At 42.3% G+C, this 24,301-nt stretch overlaps 1 protein-coding gene and 1 non-coding gene across 3 annotated transcripts in view; both read right to left on the bottom strand.

The window, feature by feature from the left end:
* The window catches only part of phf12b (PHD finger protein 12b), a 94,222-nt gene that overhangs the window by 43,593 nt on the left and 26,328 nt on the right, over nt 1–24,301 (bottom strand). The window contains exons 3-5 of one of the 2 annotated variants that reach the window (XM_070857135.1): nt 16,009–16,081; nt 13,973–14,390; nt 3,590–3,710 (exon numbers count right to left, since the gene is read on the bottom strand). The exons of the other annotated variant lie outside the window; for it this stretch is intronic. Of the exons in view, the coding sequence (XP_070713236.1) occupies nt 3,590–3,710; nt 13,973–14,390; nt 16,009–16,081 (612 nt within the window). The remainder of the gene's footprint in view (nt 1–3,589; nt 3,711–13,972; nt 14,391–16,008; nt 16,082–24,301) is intronic. 2 annotated transcript variants of the gene reach the window in all.
* Nucleotides 15,529–15,712, bottom strand: LOC139227219 (U2 spliceosomal RNA). Its single transcript, XR_011587412.1, has one exon. It is a non-coding gene; the product is annotated as a U2 spliceosomal RNA (small nuclear RNA).

Genomic DNA, 24,301 nt, shown 5'->3' with positions numbered 1-24,301 from the left:
GAGGTGCTAACAGGGCGCGAATGACTTTTCGCCTGGGCGTGGCACTGCTAACGACGCCCACTAAATTCTGCTGGAGTTTAACGTCGGCGGTAAGTGGTAGTGCCTTGCTGGCAATGATATCACCACCGTTTTCGCCCAGGAGCAAAAATTCGGTATCGCCCCCTGAAGCTGCGCGGGGCGATGCCAGCGACAGCTTCAGGGGGCGCCGCATGGCAGCTCGCGGGGCGCTAGTTAAAGGGGAGGTGTCGTGCGCTCCACTTCCTCTTAGGGGCGGTAACCCCTATTTCGCGCACGGGACGGGATTTCCACACTTGGTGCAGAAAGTCCCACATCGCTGATGTTACCGCCCCCAAAACAAGGCGCTAGGCAATTCCCCGGTCTTGGTACCTTGTAGTCAAAGTTATTTCTAATAGTTATTGAAGGCTGTGAATCTTTATCCCAATACTATTCTGTGTTCTCAAAGATGATTCTTACAAGACACCATTGTAATCCAAAGTCATTTTGCTCTTCAATTTAAAAGAAAAAGCCAAAACGCAGTTTAAACAAACATTATTTATTAATAATCTAAAGAAACGCGTTGAAACATTACAGTGCTAAAGCACATTTACTAAAAAGACCAAACTGCATACTATATAAAGGGTACGGACAAAGGATAGAATATAAAATGTGTCGATCCAATTTAAAAGAAGCTAAAAGGAAGTGTATGTGCTGCTATAGAGCTCAAAGTAAAGGACTGAAAATTGCCAGTAGTAACAACTGAGTAAATAAGATATAGATCAACCTCAGTATTGCTACATCATGAAAACTGTGGTCTATTAAAGTAATGGCATTTTGTAGCTACAAAGACAATTTCTGTAAGTCTATATACAAGGTTCTCAAATTTTTAAAAACCACAAATGCTTGAAGAGTACACATCTAAAATATCATAACTTCTCTTTTCTCTGCATTCTAGCATTTTCCATTTTTATTTATTTTATCAAGATGTGCTAACAGTAGGCAAAGTAAAGGGTTCTTGCATGTTAACGGTACATGTTAACAGTACACTATATGATGGAAATAACAGGTGATTTAACATCAATGCTTCAGTTTAAGTCAGAAGATCCCAACCCCAAACGTTATTCTATCTTTTCCTTTTCAGATGCAGTTTGGCTTGCTGTGCATTGCCAGACAGTTCCTTCTAATTTCATATTTCAAACATACAGTTCTGTTTTTGTCTATTTTCACAAGTTAAACTTTTTGACAGAGTGGGCTAGATTGTGTAACAATAACTTGCATTCATATTGCTTTTAATGTAGAAAAACAATGTCGAAAAAGGCACTTCACAGATCAGTGAGGAAAATGGACACCAAGCCAAAGGAGGAACAATTAGTAGGGTTGATCAAAAGCTTTTACAAAGAGGTAGATTTTAAGAGGAGAGGGTGATGGAAGGCTTAGGGAAGGAATTCCAGAGTGGGACCCGGGCAGCTGAAGGAACAGTGGTGGGACGAAGAGGGATAGATGCATTCGTGGCTGGAGTCAGAGGAATGAGGTATTCAGGGGGCAGGGTTGCAAGATTGGAGGTGGTTACAGAGATAGTGATTTAAACACAAGAATAATAATTTTAAATTTGGTGTGCTGGGACCCAATATGGGTCAATGAAGCTGTGGTCACTAGTCAATACATTTTATTGGTTTTCAGAAGGAAAATCACACCATTTTTTAAAGTTACTTGAGCACGATTTGCAACCCTGTATAAAACTTGTGATGTACATACTGGCTATTAACAACACAATGCAGCTTTTGAGTTACTCAAGTGACAGGCCAGTGTTTAAAGCGAATCCGCAGACGACCAGAACAAGTGGAGGTGGGGTGCAAGGAGAGTCAAATAGGAATTGAGTTATGGATCAGATTTTGTGACAGCGGATTAGGGATTCTGAGTCTAGACAGTCAAAGCTCACTAATACACTTTCGTAGATGGAACCCTGTTAAAAAGTTTAACTTTTAAGTATGTCATTTAACTTGACTTTAATCAAGTCAAATGACACACTTAAAAGCTTGTGAAATTCAGGAAAAGAAAAATGATTTTATTTTAAAAGAAACTCTTTGACTGATGGGAACTCTTGAGAATTCTAGCTTCTCTGGTCCAGTGCACTGTGACACAAACAATTCTAGATGAGCAAAGTAGCTTTTCCTGTAATATTAATCCTCTATTAAAGATGTATTAACCACATGCTAAAGACAATTAAAAAACTAAACTTTATAAAAACTTCTGTTTGTCCAATCTTTCCTTTTCCCCATTCTTCCATTTTGAAAGAAAATATACACCCTATTCAATTTTTTTATTACCAGTATATAGTTTGCACGTATTTCTGATACATTTCCAGAGCCTCTAAATTCAATTGTGAGGTGGATCTCTTCAAAAGAACTGACTGGAGTGGTTGAAGCCAGCCCAAAGGCCTGTTTTCCAACTAATAGAGGATCATGCCTGTAAAAATCAAATGGTCATGCCACAGATGTGGCGTGGTCAATTTTTGACCTGTGAGTGTTATAGTTTGAACCAGAACAGATCAGGGAGTTATCTTGTGGACAGGGCTGGAAGTGTAATCAGACCCTGATTAAATCATTTCTTAAATTGTGCTCCAAAGGCTATATTATTGCGATGATTGCTTAGCATTTATTGAACTGTATTTCCTAGCATACCCATTTTCAAAAGGGAGCCCGGTATCTGAAGGAAAGAAGTCACCTATCAAGTTTTTAAAAATGTGAGAAATCTTTTAGAAGGTACTGAGGCACAACGTTAATGTCCACTGGAAGAAAATTACAATTCCTTCACTTAAATCATTAGTCAAAATACAGCATTTAAGTTTACCATTTCAAAAACAGTCATAGTAAAAAGGCTTCATTTTGTTCAATGCAATACAAGTTCCTGATTTAGCCACATTCGGAACATCCAATAATTTAAAAAAATATCTATAATTAGCACCTAGCAGTCATTGAAATAGAATAGTTTAGTGGCTCGATGGTGCAGCATGTTGGTTTACCTTGAGCACAAAGTGGAGGCAGCAGTTTTACACCTGCAATTCTGAAGACAGCAAGATCACAACTAGTGCAAAATGGTGGGGCAGACAGTGTGGAGACCAGGCATCTCATGCCAGAGATATTTTTGTTTAATATAAAGCATTCAGTTGAATCACCTCTGGCTGCTCAAGTTTGGGTGGGGGGGGGGGGGGGGGGGGAGAAAGGGGAATGGAATGGAACAAAAGAAAAAAATTGCATCTGCCCAGCATCATAAAATACCACAGTCAACCATTTACAGTTTGCCAGCTGCATACAGTTTCCTGAGTATTCGATTCTTAAGACACAGATTCTTCAACAGATGGGCTGTCGTCATGCAGATGCACAACTAAGTAAGTTATAGTTGACAAAGGATCTTAGCAAATTTGCATAAACTTTAAATTGTCTAGCACATTACTGACATCAAGGTTGAACAAGTTTGAGTGCTCAAAACTGCAGAAAGATTTTTTGCAGCCCACTTTGCTCATGTTCATTTTTGTATCTAGGGATTCAGCTGTTTATATGCAAGAAGAAAAATGTAGAAATTAAATCCCCACCTGTTACAAGTGAAGCAAACTTTGACAGGCAATGGGACTAGGCCATTGTGGTCTAGTTCATGCTGTGCCCTCTTCACATTCTTCCCTGTTGTTTCCTCTTTTCTTCTCCTTTTACTGGTACCTGCATAATACAGTTTGTGTCATTATCTGCAGCAAAGATTGGTTTTGATTTACGTGCCTATTTCTACCCCCATGGTTAGATTTCCTTCATTGTTTGCTCCAACACCACAAACTCCGCAAGACAGCAAGCAGATGGAAGTAGGAATTCCTTCACAATTCTATAGCCAGTGCTGTTCCTTATAAAAAGGCAGCAGGGATCTTCCATCCATGGCTTGCTACAGGTGACGCAGGATACCAGGCACAAATTAGTGCCTCAGCAAGGCATATTTGCAATCGAATTGGAGTGCCCGTCTTTGCTGTGACCTGAACCGGAAACCATAGAAATGCATGCTAAGTGTTTCCCAATTCACAATTGGACACTTTCCGCTCTATTACACAGCAAGCAATGAGAGTTTAACCGGCAGGCTCAATCTAGATTTTTTTCCAGATTGGTTAGGGGTAAGGAAAAGAATCAAAATGTGATTTATAAAAGTTCCAAAATGAAAAACATATTTACGTTTAACTGTACATTCAATGGGATTGTTAATGTTCTAGTAATAAATTGGAATGAAAAACAATTGCAAATATATACCGTACTTTTCAATTTGAGCTCCCACTGCCAGCAATCTCTTACAACCAATCAAGAGTTAAGTCTAAGCTTCCCTGCATGGGCGGCAACCAAAAAGAGTGCTTTCGCAAGGCAGGGCTATTATTTCCCAGGCCCTCAAATAAGCACCTTGTCCATTAATAGCTAACCTGCACAGAGCTAATGGAAATGTTCCTATTGATGATAGTAACGTTTAAATGTCAGTTAAGGCGGTGATTCCCACCAATGCCTCTGGTGAAGATCAGTACTCCACCAGTACAGCTGGTAGGCCGCTGTATGCGTACTGTGTTTTAGTGCTTCTTTGGGAGCAGTAACCAGAAACGATTGTGATGAGGCCAGCTATTTTAGTTTCCTCCAATGCACTAACAATCTAGTCCATAAGACATTAACAATGCTCTCAAAATTTTCATTTAACATTTATAAAGAAGCTTTTCCTCAGTTTTAGGATGTAAGCTCACATTTAAACATGGTCATTTTTATTCTATACATATCTGATTTGTTCCAGCTGTATATATCTACACCTTTTCACATCTGAAAGCGAATAAGGTGGATAAAAGGAGTGCCGAGTGCCCCACCGATTGTCCAGTGCCTAAATGCGCAATGGAATTGGCTCGTATGGACTAGGGTGGTCTCTAGTTCAATTCCTGGTCTGTGCAGAATGAAAATATTTCAACGAGGAGTAGAGGGAGGACCATAATTTGTCTCCACATCTCAGGGCCAGGGGCAGGAATCATGATTTCCTCTCCTAATCATTATCTAGTGAAAGTGCACATGCACAGCTCACAAACTTACCTTCCAGACTCATGGACAAAGAATGGAGACTTGAGCGTGGAACTGTAACCCTCAAAAGCTGCTTTGTTCAGGAAGTGAAAGGTGAAACAGGAAAATCAAAAATTGAACTAGGAGGAAGAAAATAAATGGACCTAGATTTGTGGCACAGGGGAATGGAGCTTTTTAATCTGTTTTACTTCAACAGCTAAGTTTCGGTTCATAAATAAATGGGCTAAAAAAGGAACACAGGGTCTAAGTAACATTCACTTATTGATTTTGGTGACAATCCAATAAATTATCAGTGTTATTAATCTGTATGGTATATTATGATGTTGCAAAAATACTAGTTTTCCAGTTTTCAAAAGCAGCAGAAAAACCAAAGCCAATATTTGTTGAGAATAAATGAAAAGATTGTTTGTAGATGCTCAGAAAAAGAGTGGTTTTGATATGAAGGTTATTTTTTTTTAAGTTTGGTTTTGACTGCAGATCTATTTGCTCTTTTATTTTGTTAGATACGTAAGCTTTTGAGAAATTAATGTTTATAAAATATCACAATTGTTACTATGTGCCTTTCCTTACATCAAAACAAAAGCCTGTCACACAGTTATGTGCAGACGATTTTTATACAAAGATAAAAGTTTAGAAAATACTGTGGTAGCAAAGTTATTGTAAGGATCAATTAAAAACATACGGATCTCAGCAAAACCTTTTGTGAAAGACTGACAGGAGAAAGTCACTACAGTTGGTAAAGTGCAAACGTTAGCTTCTTTTAAAATGGAATCTTTATCTTGCCAATTTTCTACCTCCTCCTCCAAGACACTGACTCATTGCTGGGTTATCATTCTACAGGTGCCCTCCGGTACCTCACTCCTCAAGTGGCCATTGTGCGAGACTTGACAAGTGTTGGCGGGCTATGGATCTCGTGCGTGGGTGGGTAGGAGGATCACAGGATAGTCTGAATCCATCCCCATAGGCATATATACTTTCAGGTACTGATTCGCAATCAGGAACAGGAACCTTAGTAATTTCCCCAGCTGAGGTCAAGTCTAGAGCTCCACCATGACCGAGAATTAAACAGAATATTGGGAAAGCAGTGGTATTTTTTGTTGAAATGTTGTCATTGAGATGTCAACAGGACAATTTCACATTGGAGCCATGCCACATTTCATTCATGAAACCAAAACCCTACTAAATACAGAAATAATCACTGAATGGACAGACACTTGAGGGTTCAATTACTCAGTTCCCCGAAAGTGGAAGTGCAGATAGATGAAGCCATAGAGTAGAAGAATAAAGATGTAATGATGAATTATTCAAAACATTGGTTAGGACACAGTTTAAAAACGGTGTGCCATTTTGGGTGTCTCATTGTAGAATGAGCATTAAAGCCATATAAAGCATGAACATAGATGCAACAGGATGATGCCAAGGATAGGAAACTATAGTTATAAGGAACAGCGTAAGATACTGGAATCATTTCCACTCCAGCAGAGAATGCCAAGAGGAGATTTAATAAAGGATCTCTGAAGAGTTTTGATAAGAGTATATAGGGCAAGACCATCTCCTCTGACAAAGTCAATGACGAGTGCTGTTCAATTTAAAATAACTGAAAATGGAGCATAGAGGTTAGGAAAAGTGTCTTTACACAGATGGTTGTTGAAGCATGGAATGTGTTGCCATGGATCACTATGTTTTACAGGAAATTTGGATAAATAGTTGAAGCAGAGGAAGGTAGAAGGCTATGGGGAGAAAGCGGGCAATAGGATTAGTCTTGGATTACTCTAGCAAACTCTAGGTACGATGGGCTGAATAATCCCTTCCATGCTGTAAATTTATATGGCTCAGATACATTAAACTGAATTGCTTCATAGGGAGATAATATGCATTCTGATGGAGTAATCTGTTGAAACCAGGTAGAATACTTTCTAAAACCAATAAACGTTGACTAAGGTTGAGCCTATACTCATTGGAGTTTAGAAGAATGAGAGGTGATCTCATTGAAACGTATAAGATTCTGAAGGGGCTTGATAGGTTACAGGCAGAAAGGATGTTTCCCCTCATGGGGGAATCTAAAACTAGGGGGCATAGTTTCAGAATAAGGGGTCGCCCATTTAAAACGGAAATGAGGAGGAATTTCTTCTCGGAGGGTTGTAAATCTGTGGAATTCTCTACCCCAGAGAGGTGTGGAGGCTGGGTCATTGAATATATTTATAGACAGATATAGGAGATACAGATTTTTGAACGATATGGGAGTCAAGGGTTATGGGGAGCGGGCAGGGAAGTGGAGTTGAGGCCAAGATCAGATCAGCCATGATTTTATTGAATGGCAAAGCAGGCTCGAGGGGCCAAATGGCCTACTCCTGCTCCTATTTCTTATGTTCTTATGTAAGGTAATAAAAATCTAAAATAGATAGCCAGCCTCATTTACCTTGTTAATTAACAAAGGGGGTAACTGAATTATAAATTAGTTTTCTAGTCTTTAATCCATCTTTATCCTCAATGGCTGTCAGCAACTACTGCTGTGCCACAAGGACAAAGGCTCTTACTCCGTGTGGACAAGAGCAGGGACTGCAGGGAGGATGCGCAAACTGACCACAGCACCGTGATACGAGAGGCCATTCAAGTGGGGAGAGTAAAAAGAAACATTGTAGTAGTAGGGGACAGTATCATTAGGACAACAGATACAGTTCTCTGCAGCAATGAGCACGAGTCCCGGAAGCTGTGTTGCCTGCCCAGTGCCAGGGTTAAGGACATCTCCTCAGGGCTGGAGAGGAACTTGGAGTGGGAGGGAGTAGATCCAGTTGTCGTGGTCCATGTGGGTACCAACGACAGATAAGAAGGTTCTGCTAAGGGATTATGAGCAGCTAGGGGCCAAATTAAAAAGCAGAACCACAAAGGTAATAATCTCTGGATTACTACCCGAGCCATGTGCAAATTTACAGAGGTTAAATAAGATCAGAGAGCTAAACTCGTGGCTCAAAGGCTGGTGTGGGAGAAATGGGTTTGGTTCCTGGGGCACTGGCACCAATACTGGGCTAAGAGGGAGCTGTTCCGTCGGGACGGACTCCACTTGGAGCGTGCTGGGGCTAGGGTCCTGGCGAACCGAATAACTAGCGCTGCAGAGAGAGCTTTAAACTAATTAGTGGGGGGAGGGTTCAGCTGAGCAGAAACCTAAAAGCTCAAAGAACAAGGCGAAGGCAATAGAGCAGGGTAGCATTGGGGGAAACGAAAACCAGAGCGTGACAGGAAGGGACAGAATCTATAAACATGAGAGTGTATCAGTCCATAGTCGGAGAAAATGGTCAGAAAACACATTTAAAAGCTCTTTATCTGAATGCACGCAGCAATCGTAACAAATTAGATGAGCGGTCAGCAAAAATAGTTACAAATGGGTATGATCTGGTAGACATAACAGAGACGTGGTTGCAAGATGACCAAGACTGGAAACTAAACATTCAGGGGTACTTGACAATTCGGAAGGACAGACAGAAAGGAAAAGGAGGTTGGGTAGCTGTGTTGATAAAGGATGGAATCACTGCAATAGTGAGAAATGATATTGGCTCAATGATCAGGATGTTGAGAGTTTGGGTGGAGATAAGGAATAGTAAGGGGAAAAAAGTCACTGGTGGGCGTAGTCTATAGGCCCCCCAAGAGTAGCAACTCTGTTGGTCAGAGTATAAACCAGGAAATAGTGGGGGCTTGTAAAAAGGAACAGCAATAATCATGGGTGATTTTAACCTCCATATTAATTAGACAAATCAAATTGGTCAGGGTAGCCTTGAGGAAGAGTGCATAGAGTGCATAAGGGACGGGTTCCTTGAGCAATATGTAACTGAACCAACCAGGGGGCAGGCTATCTTAGATCTGGTCCACTATAATGAGACAGGATTAATAAGCAATCTCCTAGTAAAGGATCGCCTTGGAATGAGTGATCATAGCATGGTTGAATTTCAAATTCAGTTGGATCTCAAACCAGCGTACTAAGCTTAAATAAAGGAGACTACAAAGGTATGAGGGCAGAGTTGGTTAAAGTGGACTGGGAAAATAGATTAAAGTGTAGGACGGTTGATGAACAGTGGCGTACATTTAAGGAGATATTTCATAACTCTCAAGAAAAATATATTCCAGCGAGAAGGAAAGGGTGTAAAAGAAAAGATAGCCATTCATGGCTAACTAAAGAAATAAAGGATGGTATCCAATTAAAAACAAGGACATACAAAGTGGCCAAAACTAGTGGGAGGACAGAAGATTGGGAAGTCTTTAAAAGCTAGCAAAGAATGACTAAAAAAATGATTAAGGGAAGATAGACTATGAAAGTAAACTAGCACAAAATATAAAAAGATAGCAAGAGTTTCTACAGGTATATAAAAAGGAAGAGTGGCTAAAGTAAATGTTGGTCCCTTAGAGAACGAGACCGGGGAATTAGTGATGGGGAACATGAAGATGGCAGAAACTCTGAACTTATATTTTGCATCAGTCTTTACAGTAGAGGACACTAAAAAGATCCCAACAGTGGATAGTCAAGGGGGCATGGGGTGGGGGGAGGAGAAGAGAGGAACTTAACACAAACACAATCATTGAGAAGGTAGTACTCAGTAAGATAATGGGACTAAAGACAGATAAATCCCCTGGACCCAATGGCTTGCATCCTCAGGACTTGAGAAGTAGCGGCAGGGATAGTGGATGCATTGGTTGTAATTTACCAAAATTCCCTGGATTCGGGAGAGATCCCAGCAGATTGGAAAATTGCAAATCTAACGCCCCTATTTAAAAAAGGAGGCAGACAAAAAGCAGGAAACTATAGACCAGTTAGCCTAACATCTGTGCTTGGGAAAATGTTGGAGTTCATTATTAAAGAAGCAGTAGCAGGACATGTGAAAAAGCATACTTCAGTCGGGCAGAGTCAGCATGGATTTATGAAGGGGAAGTCATGTTTGACAAATTTGCTGAAATTCTTTGAGGAAGTAATGGACAGGGTGGATAAAGGGGAACCAGTGGGTGTGGTGCATTTGGACTTCCAGAAGACATTTGACAAGGTGCCACATAAAAGGTTACTGCACAAGATAAAAGTTCGAGGTTGGGGGTAATATATTATAGCATGGATCGAGGATTGGCTAACCAACAGAAAACATAGTTGGGATAAATGGTTCATTCTCGGGTTGGCAATCAGTAACTAGTGGGGTGCCGCAGGGATCAGTGCTGGGACCCCAACTATTTACAATCTATATCAATGACTTGGATGAAGGGACCGAATGTAACGTAGCCAAATTTGCTGACGAAACAATGATGGGAAGAAAAGCAATGTGTGAGGAGGACACAAAAACCCTGCAAAAGGACATAGACAGGCTAAGTGAGTGGGAAAAAATTTGACAGATGGAGTATAATGTTGGAAAGTGTGAGGTTATGCACTTAGGCAGAAAAAAAACCCAAAGAGGACGTTATTATTTAAATGGCGAAAAATTGCAAAGTGCCGCAGTACAGCGGGAGCTGGGGGTCCTGGTGCATGAAACACAAAAGGTTAGTATGCAGGTACAGCAAGTGATCAGGAAGGCCAATGGAATCTTGGCCTTTATTGCAAAGGAGATGGAGTATAAAAGCAGGGAAGTTTTGCTACAGTTATACAGGGTATTGGTGAGGCCACATCTGGAATACTGTGTATAATTTTCGTTTCTATATTTAAGAAAGGATATACTTGCTTTGGAGGCAGTTCAGAGAAGGTTCACTAGGTTGATTCCAGAGATGATGGGGTTGACTTATGAGGAAAGGTTGCGTAGGTTGGGGCTCTACTCATTGGAATTCAGAATAACGAGAGGTGATCTTATCGAAACATATAAGGATATGAGGGGGCTTGACAAGGTGGATGCAGAGAGGATGTTTCCACTGATAGGGGAAACTAGAACTAAGGGGCATAATCTTAGAATAAGGGGTTGTCCATTTAAAACTGAGATGAGGAATTTCTTCTCAGAGGGTTGTAAATCTGTGGAATTCGCTGCCCCAGAGAGCTGTGGAAGCTGGGACATTGAATAAATATAAGACAGAGATAGACAATTTCTTAACCGATAAGGGAATAAGGGGCTTTGGGGAGCGGGCAGGGAAGTGGACCAGAGTCCATAATCGGATCAGCCAGGATCGTATTAAGTGGCGGAGCAGGCTCGAGGGGCCGTATGGTCTACTCCTGCTCCTATTTCTTATGTTCTTATTTCAGCATGTATTAGGTGGTTATTTCCTCCCATAGATATGAGACAAATAGTGGTTTTGCTTTAAATAAAATTAGTTGATCATTTTGTTTGCAATGCAGCAGGCCTTGACCAGTGTTGTCTTCTAATCAATCATTGGGAAAAGGGAACCAGACCCGAAGACAATTATTTTCTCAGTGAGGGGAAACACATCTCGCCAAATATAGATATGATATAGAAAATCACCATTCGCTCTTCACATTACAGACATAACCACTTGGTATTGCTGCACATGCAATATAAAAGGATGGAAAAACCACATGAAACAATGCTGAAACGATCTGGGCATTAAAAAAAATACAATCAGATTATCTGGGCATTATTCTACTACTGGTTTTCTGAGCCATGTTTGTCAAAATGCAGGTTTAATAGAAGTGCCTGACAGTAGCAGCAGTGAGAAAGAAGATTGGAAGGGGGTTCGGGGGGGGGGGGGGGGGGGAGAATTCAGCCAATACTTTTTCCGTGCATTTCCCAGCAACCGGCATTAGCCTAAAAATATGTTGCTTTATTGAATGGCGGAGCAGGCTCGAGGGGCCAAATGGCCTACTCCTGCTCCTATTTCTTATGTTTTTAAGTTGAATAAATGCCATGACTAAAAACCGGCAGAGGGGTACCTGGTGTGGCGGGCACAGAAGGGGAAATTGATACGGGCACAGAATGAGTAGGTACAAAACAATCCATCTATCTCCTTGTGCAAGACATCATTCCTCAGTTTCATCTCAAGGCATCTTTTAAGCCTGTAACTAAACAGCTTCCAACATAGAATGCCATATATGGCATCATGACACATTTAGAGAAATTATCTCTGCATAAGTTAGAATCTCAGGATGTAGTGAAACCACAGAGTATCTCTTTGTTTAATAAAAACAAGTCTGCTGCAGAAATTCTACTACCACTCCCAAAATGGTAAGTATTTCACACACTTGGGTTTCTAACCCTTTGAGCATTTTGTAGCACAGCCAAGAGATTGACATCTTCCATCTGTTCAGCTGCACTGTAAATGAATCATTACTTAATGGGAATATTATTTCAGAAGAATGATTAGAAATTAAGTATAAAACAGGATTCTCCTGCATTGCTAATTGTTTTATAGCACCAAAAAATACTCATTTGTTGGCCGGGGGAAGGGGAGAGGAGTTCCAAACAGCTTGACCCTAAGTTGACTATAGATTGTAAGCACGGACACCATTCCATGCTAGGGTCAGTGTTCAGATTGCTACTAAAAAAGAATCCAAAAGACACAAGTCTGGGTTCAATTAATCTACTTGCTACATATCATCCCTTTACAAAAAGTGTAGGATATTGAGCCATGAGGTTAGCACTTGTGTCGAACATTCTTTCCAGGCTCACTGCTCTCCACTGCCCAACCGGTCAGCTGCAACGCAAATTCAAAAAAGGTAACAGCAACTGATCTGAACTGAAAGAGGGTTCTACTCGATAGTCAGAACATAACTAACACCCCAAAGATGCACTAACGCTTTATATTCATGGCCATGCACATTTCCACTGAAATCTGAACACCTAACAGAAGATCTGTGTGCACACTGCATTCTGATGGGACTGGTACGCCCCAAAGTTAACATTGCTAGACTAATGCCAGCTTCACTAGCTGCTTTTCACAAGTGTTTATATTACAGTAGATTTCATGTTTATTTGCAGTAGATGCTTCAAGAACAGTACTACACTAAAACTGTCCTCTTGGCCTTTGGTCGACCTTGCAGTGACACCAAGCAATATGAAATTCTGTAATATTCTTACACTACATACAACTAAAGACTACCCCACCATTTTGGGATCAGCCATTTTGCAATTTATTCCCTCTGATAAAGGAAGACTCAATTTCCACTGACGGACAGCTGCACAATGCTGAAGTGGATCGGCACTGATGCTGTACAGGTGAGTAACCAATAAATGACTAAAAATATGAAAAATTGTGTGAAGTTTCTCAGGCTGTAATTGAAAGAGGCATCAATGGTGAAAACACAACAAGTCATGTCAAATCATGGACAATGATAAGGGATTCCTTACACCCACTAAAAATTACCATGTGAGAAACAGCAACACTGCAGCTGCTGAACTTAATCAAGTGCTCATTTAGTTAGTGTGAATGCATCCAATGTGGATGAAATTCTCTTTTGAATATTCAGTATGAATATAGGAATTACATGTTCATCGAGACTCATTAGTGTGCTATTTAATAGGTTATTTTAGAACGTATACTAATTTTAGTTTAGAACTTCTACTCTAACACACTGGTGGGCATACTAGTTTTATACTGCAGCGTAGTAATGATTTAAAGGGAAGGCTGGACAAATGCAAACCTGACCCAAATATAACATTGGCAAACCAATTGCATCATTGCCATGATTCAATTGTCCAAAATAAAATCCATATACATGCAAGATATGGTTGAACAATACTTGTACTGATACAAAGCTATTCACACACCTGGAAATCTCAATGTGACAATTATATTCAAATATTTATCTGGAATGATTTAATGACCATTATAATTTGTACAATATATGCAACCTGCAATTTGTAATTATGCTTGCACTGTATTTGTTAGCAGATTGCAAGAGCGGTATTGGAACTTACAAGATGAAGGCATGATGATTCTCACTAAAAAGATAAGCAACTCATTATGTGCAGTTGCACTGACTCCCTCACCTGGAAGTGCTGTGGTACATGTCAGTTCATTTGGAAGTTGAAATTGAGTTGGATTTCGCTCCATAGCTGCTGCTATAAGTATTTCAAATGGATTCCTTATTTGCAATTGTGAGCAGTCCATCTCCATGGCAGCATTTTCATCGTCCACATCAATCAGGTCATCGTCCACCTCGTTCTGCTCAGAAGTGGGTGTGTCAGTGCTTGCATTTGACGTTGGCGTGCCGGGCCGGCTAACACGCCTCTCCAAGTTTTTTGCTTGTGCAAATGATCTACAGTTACTGTCCACCCTGGAATCCAATGCTTTACTGTGGGTTCTGTCAGGGAATTCCATGTCCACAGTAGGAGATACTGTCCTTTTAACCGTTTGCTTGTCCATAACTCCATTTACTTGGCCTAGTCTTTCTTTTTTCTCTTGCTTCTACAAAAAAAAAGGAGAACATTTTAATTATTTGCCAAAAAAGAGACAAAAGTGTTCCAAGAAATAAATGGTATGAGAGGGGTAACAAATATATGACTGAGGCAATTAACAGAAAAGAAAAACTGAAAGCTAAAATGCTTCAGAATTGACACATTTAACTGAATTGAACCCAAGATCAAGTGACTTATAATTATGTGAATAGCACAAATGGACTTACCTCCAATTCCCACTCACACGTAGTTTAGATGCCATGTGGATTTTGAATAATTTAACGCCATTGTACAATTAAGGACAGATTGCTAAAATGTTTCCAAATAGTATGATTTTAAACAATAGATTACCAAAGTCTTTGAAGTACAATTCACTCAATTTTTATTTGGAGGCATGAGGGTAGTGGGGGACAGGATGGCGATGAGTGTTTTTTAAGCACCAAACTTCAGCATCCATTGACAGCACAGCTGAAATGAAGCGCTGGTCTCGGTGTGAACATCACGAGTGACCTCAGTATATCCGAGATACAAAGCATTCTCGGATGAAAGAAAAGCTGATCGTCTTCCAGCGATCACTGCCAGAAAACGCATGTGTGCACACATCATTTGACAACTGAATAGGGTTTAACCACGATATCTCATGTAATGAAAAAATAGCCTACTGAAACTCACTGCCTAGATTCACGCAGGAGTGTGGCTATGTGGTGTGAATTAACAGAGGGCTATGTTCCTATGAAACTGCCTTTGGGAGGGGAGGAGATAGCGGATGAGAAAAGTTAATATTCTCTCCCCCACCCTAAATTAAAAAAAATATATATATACTTTATTCATATAAAATTTTCACAATACATTGGAAAATAGTTCAGTACCTTGCGGTCCGCAATTCCATGTAATTCGTTTGGATGCTGACAGCAGTTCCATACAATGCACTAGCGTGCATTTCATTTCAAGGTAGAGTTTAGTACAATCCGTAAATCACATTACATGTAGTACTGTGCAAATAAGGATATTATATGGAGCAGATTTTTATTTATTTATTTATTTATTTATTATATATTTTTTTTAATCCAATTTCGTTCCAGATCAACTCTAACGCCAAAGATCACTTTGCGCCAATGTGTTTGATCTTAGGCCAAAAGGCCGAGAGGCGAAGTTGCACCGTTCCTGGAAATATTGCAATACTAGGTCAGGTCGGTGCATGGAGTGGACGGGGCATGCCCCTGATCCAGCTCCCTGTCCAAAAATCAATTCAATATCATGTCCCCATAGGGGATATTAAACTGATAAGAACAGATAATACACTTGATCTTAGCCAAAAGGCCGAGAAGCGATATGGAGCAGATTTTTTTTTCTTCTTTTTTTTCTTCTTTTTAAAATCGTAGCCAATCTTTCCAATTCTTTGTCAGATCACAAACGCCAGAGGTCACCTTGCACACATCAAGGATCACCCTGCGCTAATGCTCTTAGCCAAATGGCCTAGAGCCCAAGCACCGTTCCTGGAAGTACTGCAATACCAGGTTCGTGCCATGGAGGTGGATGGGTCAGCAACCCCACACACCTCCGTGGAGGTGGATGGGTCAGCAACCCCACCCACCTCCTATGCATTGTGTAAAAGCAGACCCACTTACTTTTCTGCGAACCGTGCACCTATGACACATCCAGTCCCCAGGTGGAAGCATCTCCTCACTGAGTGGAGGGTTACTGTAATGAAGAAGAAAACAGGTCAGATAGTTGCATTCAGAACTTAATATATACACGGTTGAAATGTCAGATACACAGTATAACCTAAATTCAAACTCATAGTGGCATTCCTTGTAGATAATGGAAAACAACATGCAAATTCTGCTACAATTAGAATATTGTTAGTGACGCCATGCAGTGCTGGAGCCGTAAACTCAGCAAATGACATCCAGCTCAATGGACCCAACAGGAGCCGCCGTTCTAAAAGCAGGACGGAGCCTGCTTATTCTTCCAGCCTGGAGATAGTAGCTTGGCCCAACTGACAACTCTTGCAAATCTGAGTCACAAAGTTGTGGATTTAAAATTCTACTCCACAACTTGATTGCATCAAACTATTCTGATACTCCAGTGCAATACTGACGGGATGATGTACTGTCTGAGGTACTGTCCTTTAGACGAGACCCTGCATGATGTTGTGGTATTCACTGTAATTGGGATGCTTCTGTGACATGATAAAAAGCTGTATAAATTCAAGTCATTTTCAGGATGAAGTATTCCAACAATACAGCCCCACCACAGAAACACTGCTAAAAATTGAACTCACTTAATAAGCGTAGAGGATATTGAAACTGCTAATTTTTTCTCCACTCTTCATTATTTGTGAGTTGCGACAGTAAACATCAGCAGGCAATTCAGCTGCAAGAGCATCATAATCTTAGTGGACATCGACATGAGCAGTTCCAGCAGGGGTCACTGACTGCAATTAGGCACAGGAATGATGGTCCATTTCTCCCTTTACAACTCATATATACTGAAGCTAATTGCTGCACCCCCATCACCGAGATCAGCTAACTCAGCAGAGATCAGCGATGAATCATAACTTTTCTGGTGTGTATGGTTCAGCCACTCAGGAGCAGCAACTGACATTTTAACACAAATTCCAGTATCTGTGCAGCAGCTGTTACCAAGTGCTGAAATATGTGGAACTTCGCTTGCAACTGCTTTGTTCTTTTGTAGATATATAGATAAATGTAGCGCCATGCATATTGATAGGGCCAATCGGACTGCATCTGGAGTACTGCGTACAGTTTTGGCGGATGATTTAAGGGCCGTGGAAATCGTACAGAGGAGAGCTACAAGAATGATTCTTAGCTGAATGAACCTCAGCTACTCAGATAGGCTCAAGGATCTTGGTCTATTTAGTTTAGAGCAGCATAGGACTTGGAGGTGAGCTGACAGAGGTCTATAGAATAATTTAAGAGCTGGATGGTGTCTCTATTGATAGGCTATCCCAGTTTAACAGGATACGAAGACAAAATTTAAACTATAGAAGAGTAGGAATAGACTGGATATATTAGGTGGTTCTCCTATTCGCTGTGAGCCTCGAATACATTGCCCGCTGGCTGGTATGGTGGGAGCTGACATGCTGTATGCCTTCAAGAGGGAGCAGGACCGGTTCCTGACTGGGGCAGAGATCACATCACATCATGTAGAAGTCTTTATAGATAACACTTGGTTCATGTGATCTCTGGGACTGGGTTTAATCACCTGAGGGGGTCGGAAAATAATTTTCCAATTAATTTTTCCTTTACTGACCCTGTTTTTTTTTTGCCTCCCCCAGGAATTTACATGGCTTCAGAAGTAGGTGGGAGGGAATAAGTGTTTAGTCATGGTGGTCTGGCTTGATAAACCTGCTGGTCTTTTCCTGCCCATCAATTTCTTATGTTCATTTATATAATATTGCGACTTATTTTTTGCAACAAAACCAAGATTCACATTTTTCTACTTTGATTTCAAACCTCCTTCAGCTGGGGTTTACAGAGATTACAAATGTATTACGGCAAATATTCTTACGGTTGCAGATTGCAATGAGTATCTTTTTAATCGATGGGTAACTATATAAAAAAAGGGCAGATGTCAGCAATAATGGAATTTAATTTACATCACTAAACACACACAGCACCTTTAAGAAAACGAATCCTGCATGTGGCCCTTAAGAGTTTTTTTTAAAACCTGTGAAACTGAGCAACAGCTATCTGATGGCAGATAAGTTTCATTTGAGCAATCTGTTTAACTGTTAAATATTCATCTTGCAGGCAAATATACAACTTCCAATTGCAGGCAAGCAATTTAGATCCAAGTTATTCAACAGTACGCCCAATTCAATGAGTGAATCATTTTACTCTTGATAAGCTAGACAAACAATCTCTATAGATAACCAAAAAATGATATTTGGACAGCTGAATCATTGTCCATTCTCAGTTCATTGCTCCCCACACAATTAACCACACAGGAAATGTATTACTGACTTTAGGCTCATCAGCCATCTCTTCTTAAATGAAAAGATCACCGACTGCACCAAAACACTAAACTGACGAGAGCTGAATCATCTCACCCTAGCCATGGTGTGTACCAGGCCCTGTTCTGGATCCTCATTTCTTTTATAGTAGTGGTGACTGGTGATGGTAGCAGATGCAATGAGGCAGGCGCCACAAAAATAAGAAGCTCTAAGTGATTCAAATCAGGCAATCCAAGTCGGACAGAGAATGAAGACAAACCAGAAAATGCTTTGCATATGAAGGGTGAACTGCAAAGGATAGAAGCATACCAAAAACACGTTACTTTGTCCAAATTCCACGAAAAAATTAATCTCAGATGTGGCCTTACTCCAAGTATAAGCACCTGTTCTTTGCTTGGTAGTTTCCAACCAGCTAAAAATCAATACTAAACACGTCCCAGTATCAATTTAACCATTCACTGCCAGGCAGTGAGTTTGCCTTTGATTTTGGCCGGATGAGGAACATTTTTGATTCCGTCCATACAGAAAGGCATGGCTGAGCAAACATTAGGAAAACAATAGTTTATTTTTAAAGGGAATCAAGTAGTGGCAAACAACATGCAAGCACCTTAACAATTAAACACGGAATATGCCAAAGCTTTTAGAAGTCAGTGCGTGAACATGATGCCAGGATCAACCAGTGGCAACATAAGTGGGACAATGGGGCCAAGTTTTGGCCTGAGTTGCTCCTGTTTTTTTGGAGCAACTGGTTTAGAATGGAGTATCTTAGAAATTGCAATTCTCGGCATTTAGTTTGCTCCAGTTCTAGTCAGTTAGAACAGTTTCAGTTTGGAAGATTTTTTTTTCCCCAAAAGGGGCGTGTCCAGCCACTTACGCCCATTTTGAAAGTTTAGGCAGTGAAAACTTACTCCAAACTAGCTTAGAATGGAGTACGTGTAGATTTTTGTACGCTCAGAAAAACCTTGCCTACACTTAGAAAATCAAGCGTAGGTTACAAATTGGGCAAAGGGAATGGGGGGGGGGGGTTAAAGGGAAGTTTACAAACATTAAACACTTCAGTTTTACAAATAAAGAGCCATTATCAATAAATCAACCAATAAATCAATCAAAAAAAATTAATAAAAAATGAAATAAAAAAAAAATCAATAAATAAAAAAGTTCTACTCACTGACTGCAGCACCGGGAGCCCTCCAACAGCGTGCTGGGACGGGGCGTCCCCAGTGTGTCTCTCTTGCTGTCAGTGTCTCTCTCTCTCTCTGTCTGTCAGTGTCTATGTGTTTCTGACAGCAAGGGGAGGAGGAGGAGGGGGCGGGGGAGGAGGAGGAGGAGGAGGAGGAGGAGGAGGAGGAGTGGGAGCTGGGGGGGCGAAGCACGGAGCGGGAGGTCGTCGGAGTGGGAGCTGCAGGGGGGGGGAAGGGAGGAGGGAGGTGGGAGGGGGGAGCGGGCAGCTGAGCGGAGCAGGAGCTGGGGCGGTTGAGAGCCAGCTGAACAGGGGAGGAAGCTGGAGCCGAGCAGGAGCTGGACGAGGGAGGTGCAGTCTGATCTTCGCCGCCCCAGTGAGCCCACATTCGGCCAGGGCTAGGGGCGGCGTGCTTCGGGCCCCTCCCACACAGTTTCTGGCGCCTGGAGCTGCTGCACACGCGCGCCCACTGTAGCGCCTGTGCAGAGGTCCCGGCACTGATTTCAGCGCAGGGACCTGGCTCCGCCCCCCACAGCTCGTGCTGCGCTGCGCCAAGTTCCAAAGGACCTGCCGGGAGCCGGAGAATCTGAAGGTTTTTTTTGACGCACTTTCGGGCGCGAAAAACGGACGTCCAGGTCAGGGCTGCGCCGTTCTAGGCGCGGCCCGAAACTTGGGCCCAATGAAAGGACTTTCACTGAAGTAGCAACAACATGCTTCTGAAGGACTGAACACCAAAAACACTGGTGGTAAGTCGCAACACCATTTAAACCAAAGAGAAAAAATACAAGACCTACTTTAATTTTTATCCAAAGATTAAGCTAGAGGTAAGCCATACTAATAAATGATATAACTGAAGAACCAACACATAAAAAGACCTTACCATAACCAAAATAATAAAAGCAAGAACCTCCCATTACACGAAGTGAGACCTCCCCCCGCTCCCCCCCCAACCCCCACACAAAGAAATAGATTCCCCATATACAAAAAAGGAACATCCTCCTCAAACATAAAATGAAGAATCCCATTGCGATTGAAAAGTTGGAAGCTTCCCAGGACTTGACTTGTAAAGGCCGATTCTAAATTCAGTAAAATGGATGCTTCCTGATTTGTCAAAATCCAATCAGGAAGCAGCCTTTTCCATTCTTCCAGCTTTTTAAATTTCCAGGCATGAAGTGAAAATCGGCTTTGTGCGCAAGCATGCAAAGAAAGAACAGGCAGGGGCTTTGTCGGCTGGAGCAAAGGAGCTTGCATTTTGCCAACCCCTCAAGTCGCATGGGACAACCCCTTTAGATCACATGAAGCATTTTATGTCCCTGAACTGGGTTCTTAATCTTCATAGATACACACAATTTTCAGCCTACAATTTATAAAACCTAGAACTGTATAAATGATAACATTATGTTCCATTAGTCAGCAGCAAAAGACAGTAATGCGCACAGGATAAATCTATCCCTCCACTTCCATTAGAGTGAATAAAAGAGATATATTTATAGTCATACACCATTAGCAAGTTTGCTTTCATTTATATATAAAAAAAGAGAAGCCGGAAAAGGAATCATTTGAAGTTTCCTTGTCCATACAGATTCAGCTCTTTATTTCTCTCTAATGGAGATAGAGCCATCTTATTACATCAGATGAATTTACACATGTTCAGTAAACTTAATAATCAGATGTTTATAAAAAAAAATAAGTGTGAAATATTACTCGCCACACCCACATGGAATACAAGTGTAGTTTATACATGCAGACAATATACACAAAGTTACCGGTTACAACATCACATACACACCTCACTGACCTAGCCGCTTTCTTTTCAGATATTATGGGAAGCAGCACAAATCTGGAGGCTCATTACTGCAAAAACTCCTCCTGCTGGTTAATGCACTAAAATGCACGTTAAACACAAATTTAGTTTGTGAATTGGAACACGTTTTCTAGCCTCAATTTTGAATGCCATCTTACAGTCGGACCACATAAAATCCTGTTGTGGTGAAATGCAGGCAAACAGACCAAATCCTCAAACCACCTTCAACTCCTACAATGCAGTTTTATTTTCCTCTGAAATCAAGTATTAAATTGTTCACAAGTTCTGAAATAAATACTTCAGGCACATCTTTATAATGGCATAATCAATTACTCATATATACAACGGACCCCCAAATATTTGTCTTAAAAAAAATGCATGTAGCATCCCAATAACTGAAGGGGAGGGGGGGGGGGGAAAAGAGAGACAGGTCAGCCAGAATAACTATTCAGTGACCCCCCCTTTTAGAATGTGCTCACAGTAGGGTGTTGGGTGAGACAAGATAAGAGTTGCCTTTGTTCCTTCCCACAATAAAATAATCCATCTATGCTCACAGACAACTTGGAGGAGATACTGGGAGAGAGAAAAGAAGGTAGGCAAGGAAGAAATGAAGTCTTAAAAATGGATTGACCGCAACGTGACTGGTGTCTCCCACAGGGTCTGGCATCTGAAGTTTGGGCGCAAACAACATTCCACTGCTGAATCACAGCTTTTAAAATCAGTCGTGGCTAGGATGGTGAGCAAATACAAGCTGAAGTTCTGAAACAAAATACACATTTCTGTGGCGAGCCTTCAAAATGCAGCAAAGCTAGCAACCCCAGTTAGTCAAAGTGCAGCTCTAAAATCTATATTTTATAGACAACCGCCCCCACCCCGCCCCCCAAAAGATCTATTTAAGTCTATCAATTCTGCTCAAATAGTCAGTTTTCTATGTGCTACTTAGCATACTGATTTGTACAGGCAAGCTATACAGCTTATACCTGAAAATAAATCATTGTATTACAAAATTTGAATGATCCAATAATTTAAATTAAGCCACATAAATAAAACAGCAAAGTGGAAATATAGGCCCCAACTTTCGCCATGATTTGCTCCTGATTTTTAGGAGCAACTGGTGTAGAACGGAGTATCTTGGAAATCGGAATTCTCGCCATTTAGTTTGCTCCAGTTCTAGTCAGTTAGAACAGTTTCACTTTGGAACAGAATCTTTTTTTTCCAAAGGGGGCGTGTCCGGCCACTTACGCCTGTTTTCAAAGTTTCCACAGTGAAAACTTACTCCAAACTAACTTAGAATGGAGTAAGTGAAGATTTTTGTACGCTCGAAAAAAACCTTGTCTACACTTTAGAAAATCAGGCATAGGTTACAAATCAGGCGTAGGGAATGGGGGGCGGGGGGGGGTTAAAGGGAAGTTTACAAACATTAAACACTTCAGTTTTACAAATAAAGAGCCATCATCAATAAATCAACCAATAAATCAATCAAAAAAAATGTAATAAGAAATAATTTTAAAAAAATCAATAAATAAAACATTTTCTACTTACCGACTGCAGCACCGGGAGCCCTCCAACAGCGTGCTGGGATGCCCCCCCCCCCCTCCCAGTGTGTCTCTGTCAGTGTCTCTCTATCTCTGTCTGTCTGTCTGTGTGTGTCTCTCATTCTCTGTCTGTCAGTGTCTGTGTTTCTGACAGCGAGGGGAGGGGGGTAGAGGGAGGAGGAGGAGGGGGAGGGGGTGGGGGAGGAGGAGGAGAAGGGGGAGGAGGAGAAGGGGGAGGGGTGGGGGAGGAGGAGAAGGGGGAGGGGTGGGGGAGGAGGAGAAGGGGGAGGAGGAGAAGGGGGGAAGGGTGGGGGAGGAGGAGAAGAGATGGGGGGGGGAGGAAAGGAGATGGGGGGGGGAGGAAAGGAGATGGGGGGGGGAGGAAAGGAGATGGGGGGGAGGAAAGGAGATGGGGGGGGGAGGAAAGGAGATGGGGGGGGAGGAAAGGAGATGGGGGGGGAGGAAAGGAGATGGGGGGGGAGGAAAGGAGATGGGGGGGGAGGAAAGGAGATGGGGGGGAGGAAAGGAGATGGGGGGGGAGGAAAGGAGATGGGGGGGGGAGGAAAGGAGATGGGGGGGGAGGAAAGGAGATGGGGGGGAGGAAAGGAGATGGGGGGGGAGGAAAGGAGATGGGGGGGGAGGAAAGGAGATGGGGGGGGAGGAAAGGAGATGGGGGGGGGAGGAAAGGAGATGGGGGGGGAGGAAAGGAGATGGGGGGGGAGGAGGAAAGGAGATGGGGGGGGAGGAAAGGAGATGGGGGTGGAGGAAAGGAGATGGGGGTGGAGGAAAGGAGATGGGGGTGGAGGAAAGGAGATGGGGGTGGAGGAAAGGAGATGGGGGTGGGAGGAAAGGAGATGGGGGTGGAGGAAAGGAGATGGGGGTGGAGGAAAGGAGATGGGGGTGGAGGAAAGGAGATGGGGGGGGAGGAAAGGAGATGGGGGTGGAGGAAAGGAGATGGGGGGGGAGGAAAGGAGATGGGGGGGGAGGAAAGGAGATGGGGGGGGAGGAAAGGAGATGGGGGGGGAGGAAAGGGAGATGGGGGGGGAAGGAAAGGAGATGGGGGGGGAGGAAAGGAGATGGGGGGGGAGGAAAGGAGATGGGGGGGGGAGGAAAGGAGATGGGGGGGGAGGAAAGGAGATGGGGGGGGAGGAAAGGAGATGGGGGGGGAGGAAAGGAGATGGGGGGGGAGGGAAAGGAGATGGGGGGGGGAGGAAAGGAGATGGGGGGGGAGGAAAGGAGATGGGGGGGGAGGAAAGGAGATGGGGGGGGAGGAAAGGAGATGGGGGGGAGGAAAGGAGATGGGGGGGGAGGAAAGGAGATGGGGGGGGAGGAAAGGAGATGGGGGGGGGAGGAAAGGAGATGGGGGGGGGAGGATAGGAGTTGGGGGGGGGAGGAAGGATGGGGGGAGAAAGGAGATGGGGGG

This window comes from Pristiophorus japonicus, chromosome 16 (genome assembly GCF_044704955.1).
Source record: "Pristiophorus japonicus isolate sPriJap1 chromosome 16, sPriJap1.hap1, whole genome shotgun sequence".
NCBI classification, from domain to species: Eukaryota; Metazoa; Chordata; class Chondrichthyes; family Pristiophoridae; genus Pristiophorus; species Pristiophorus japonicus.
Note: the sequence above shows the minus strand (reverse complement) of the source record. Positions and strands in the feature narration are given on the sequence as shown.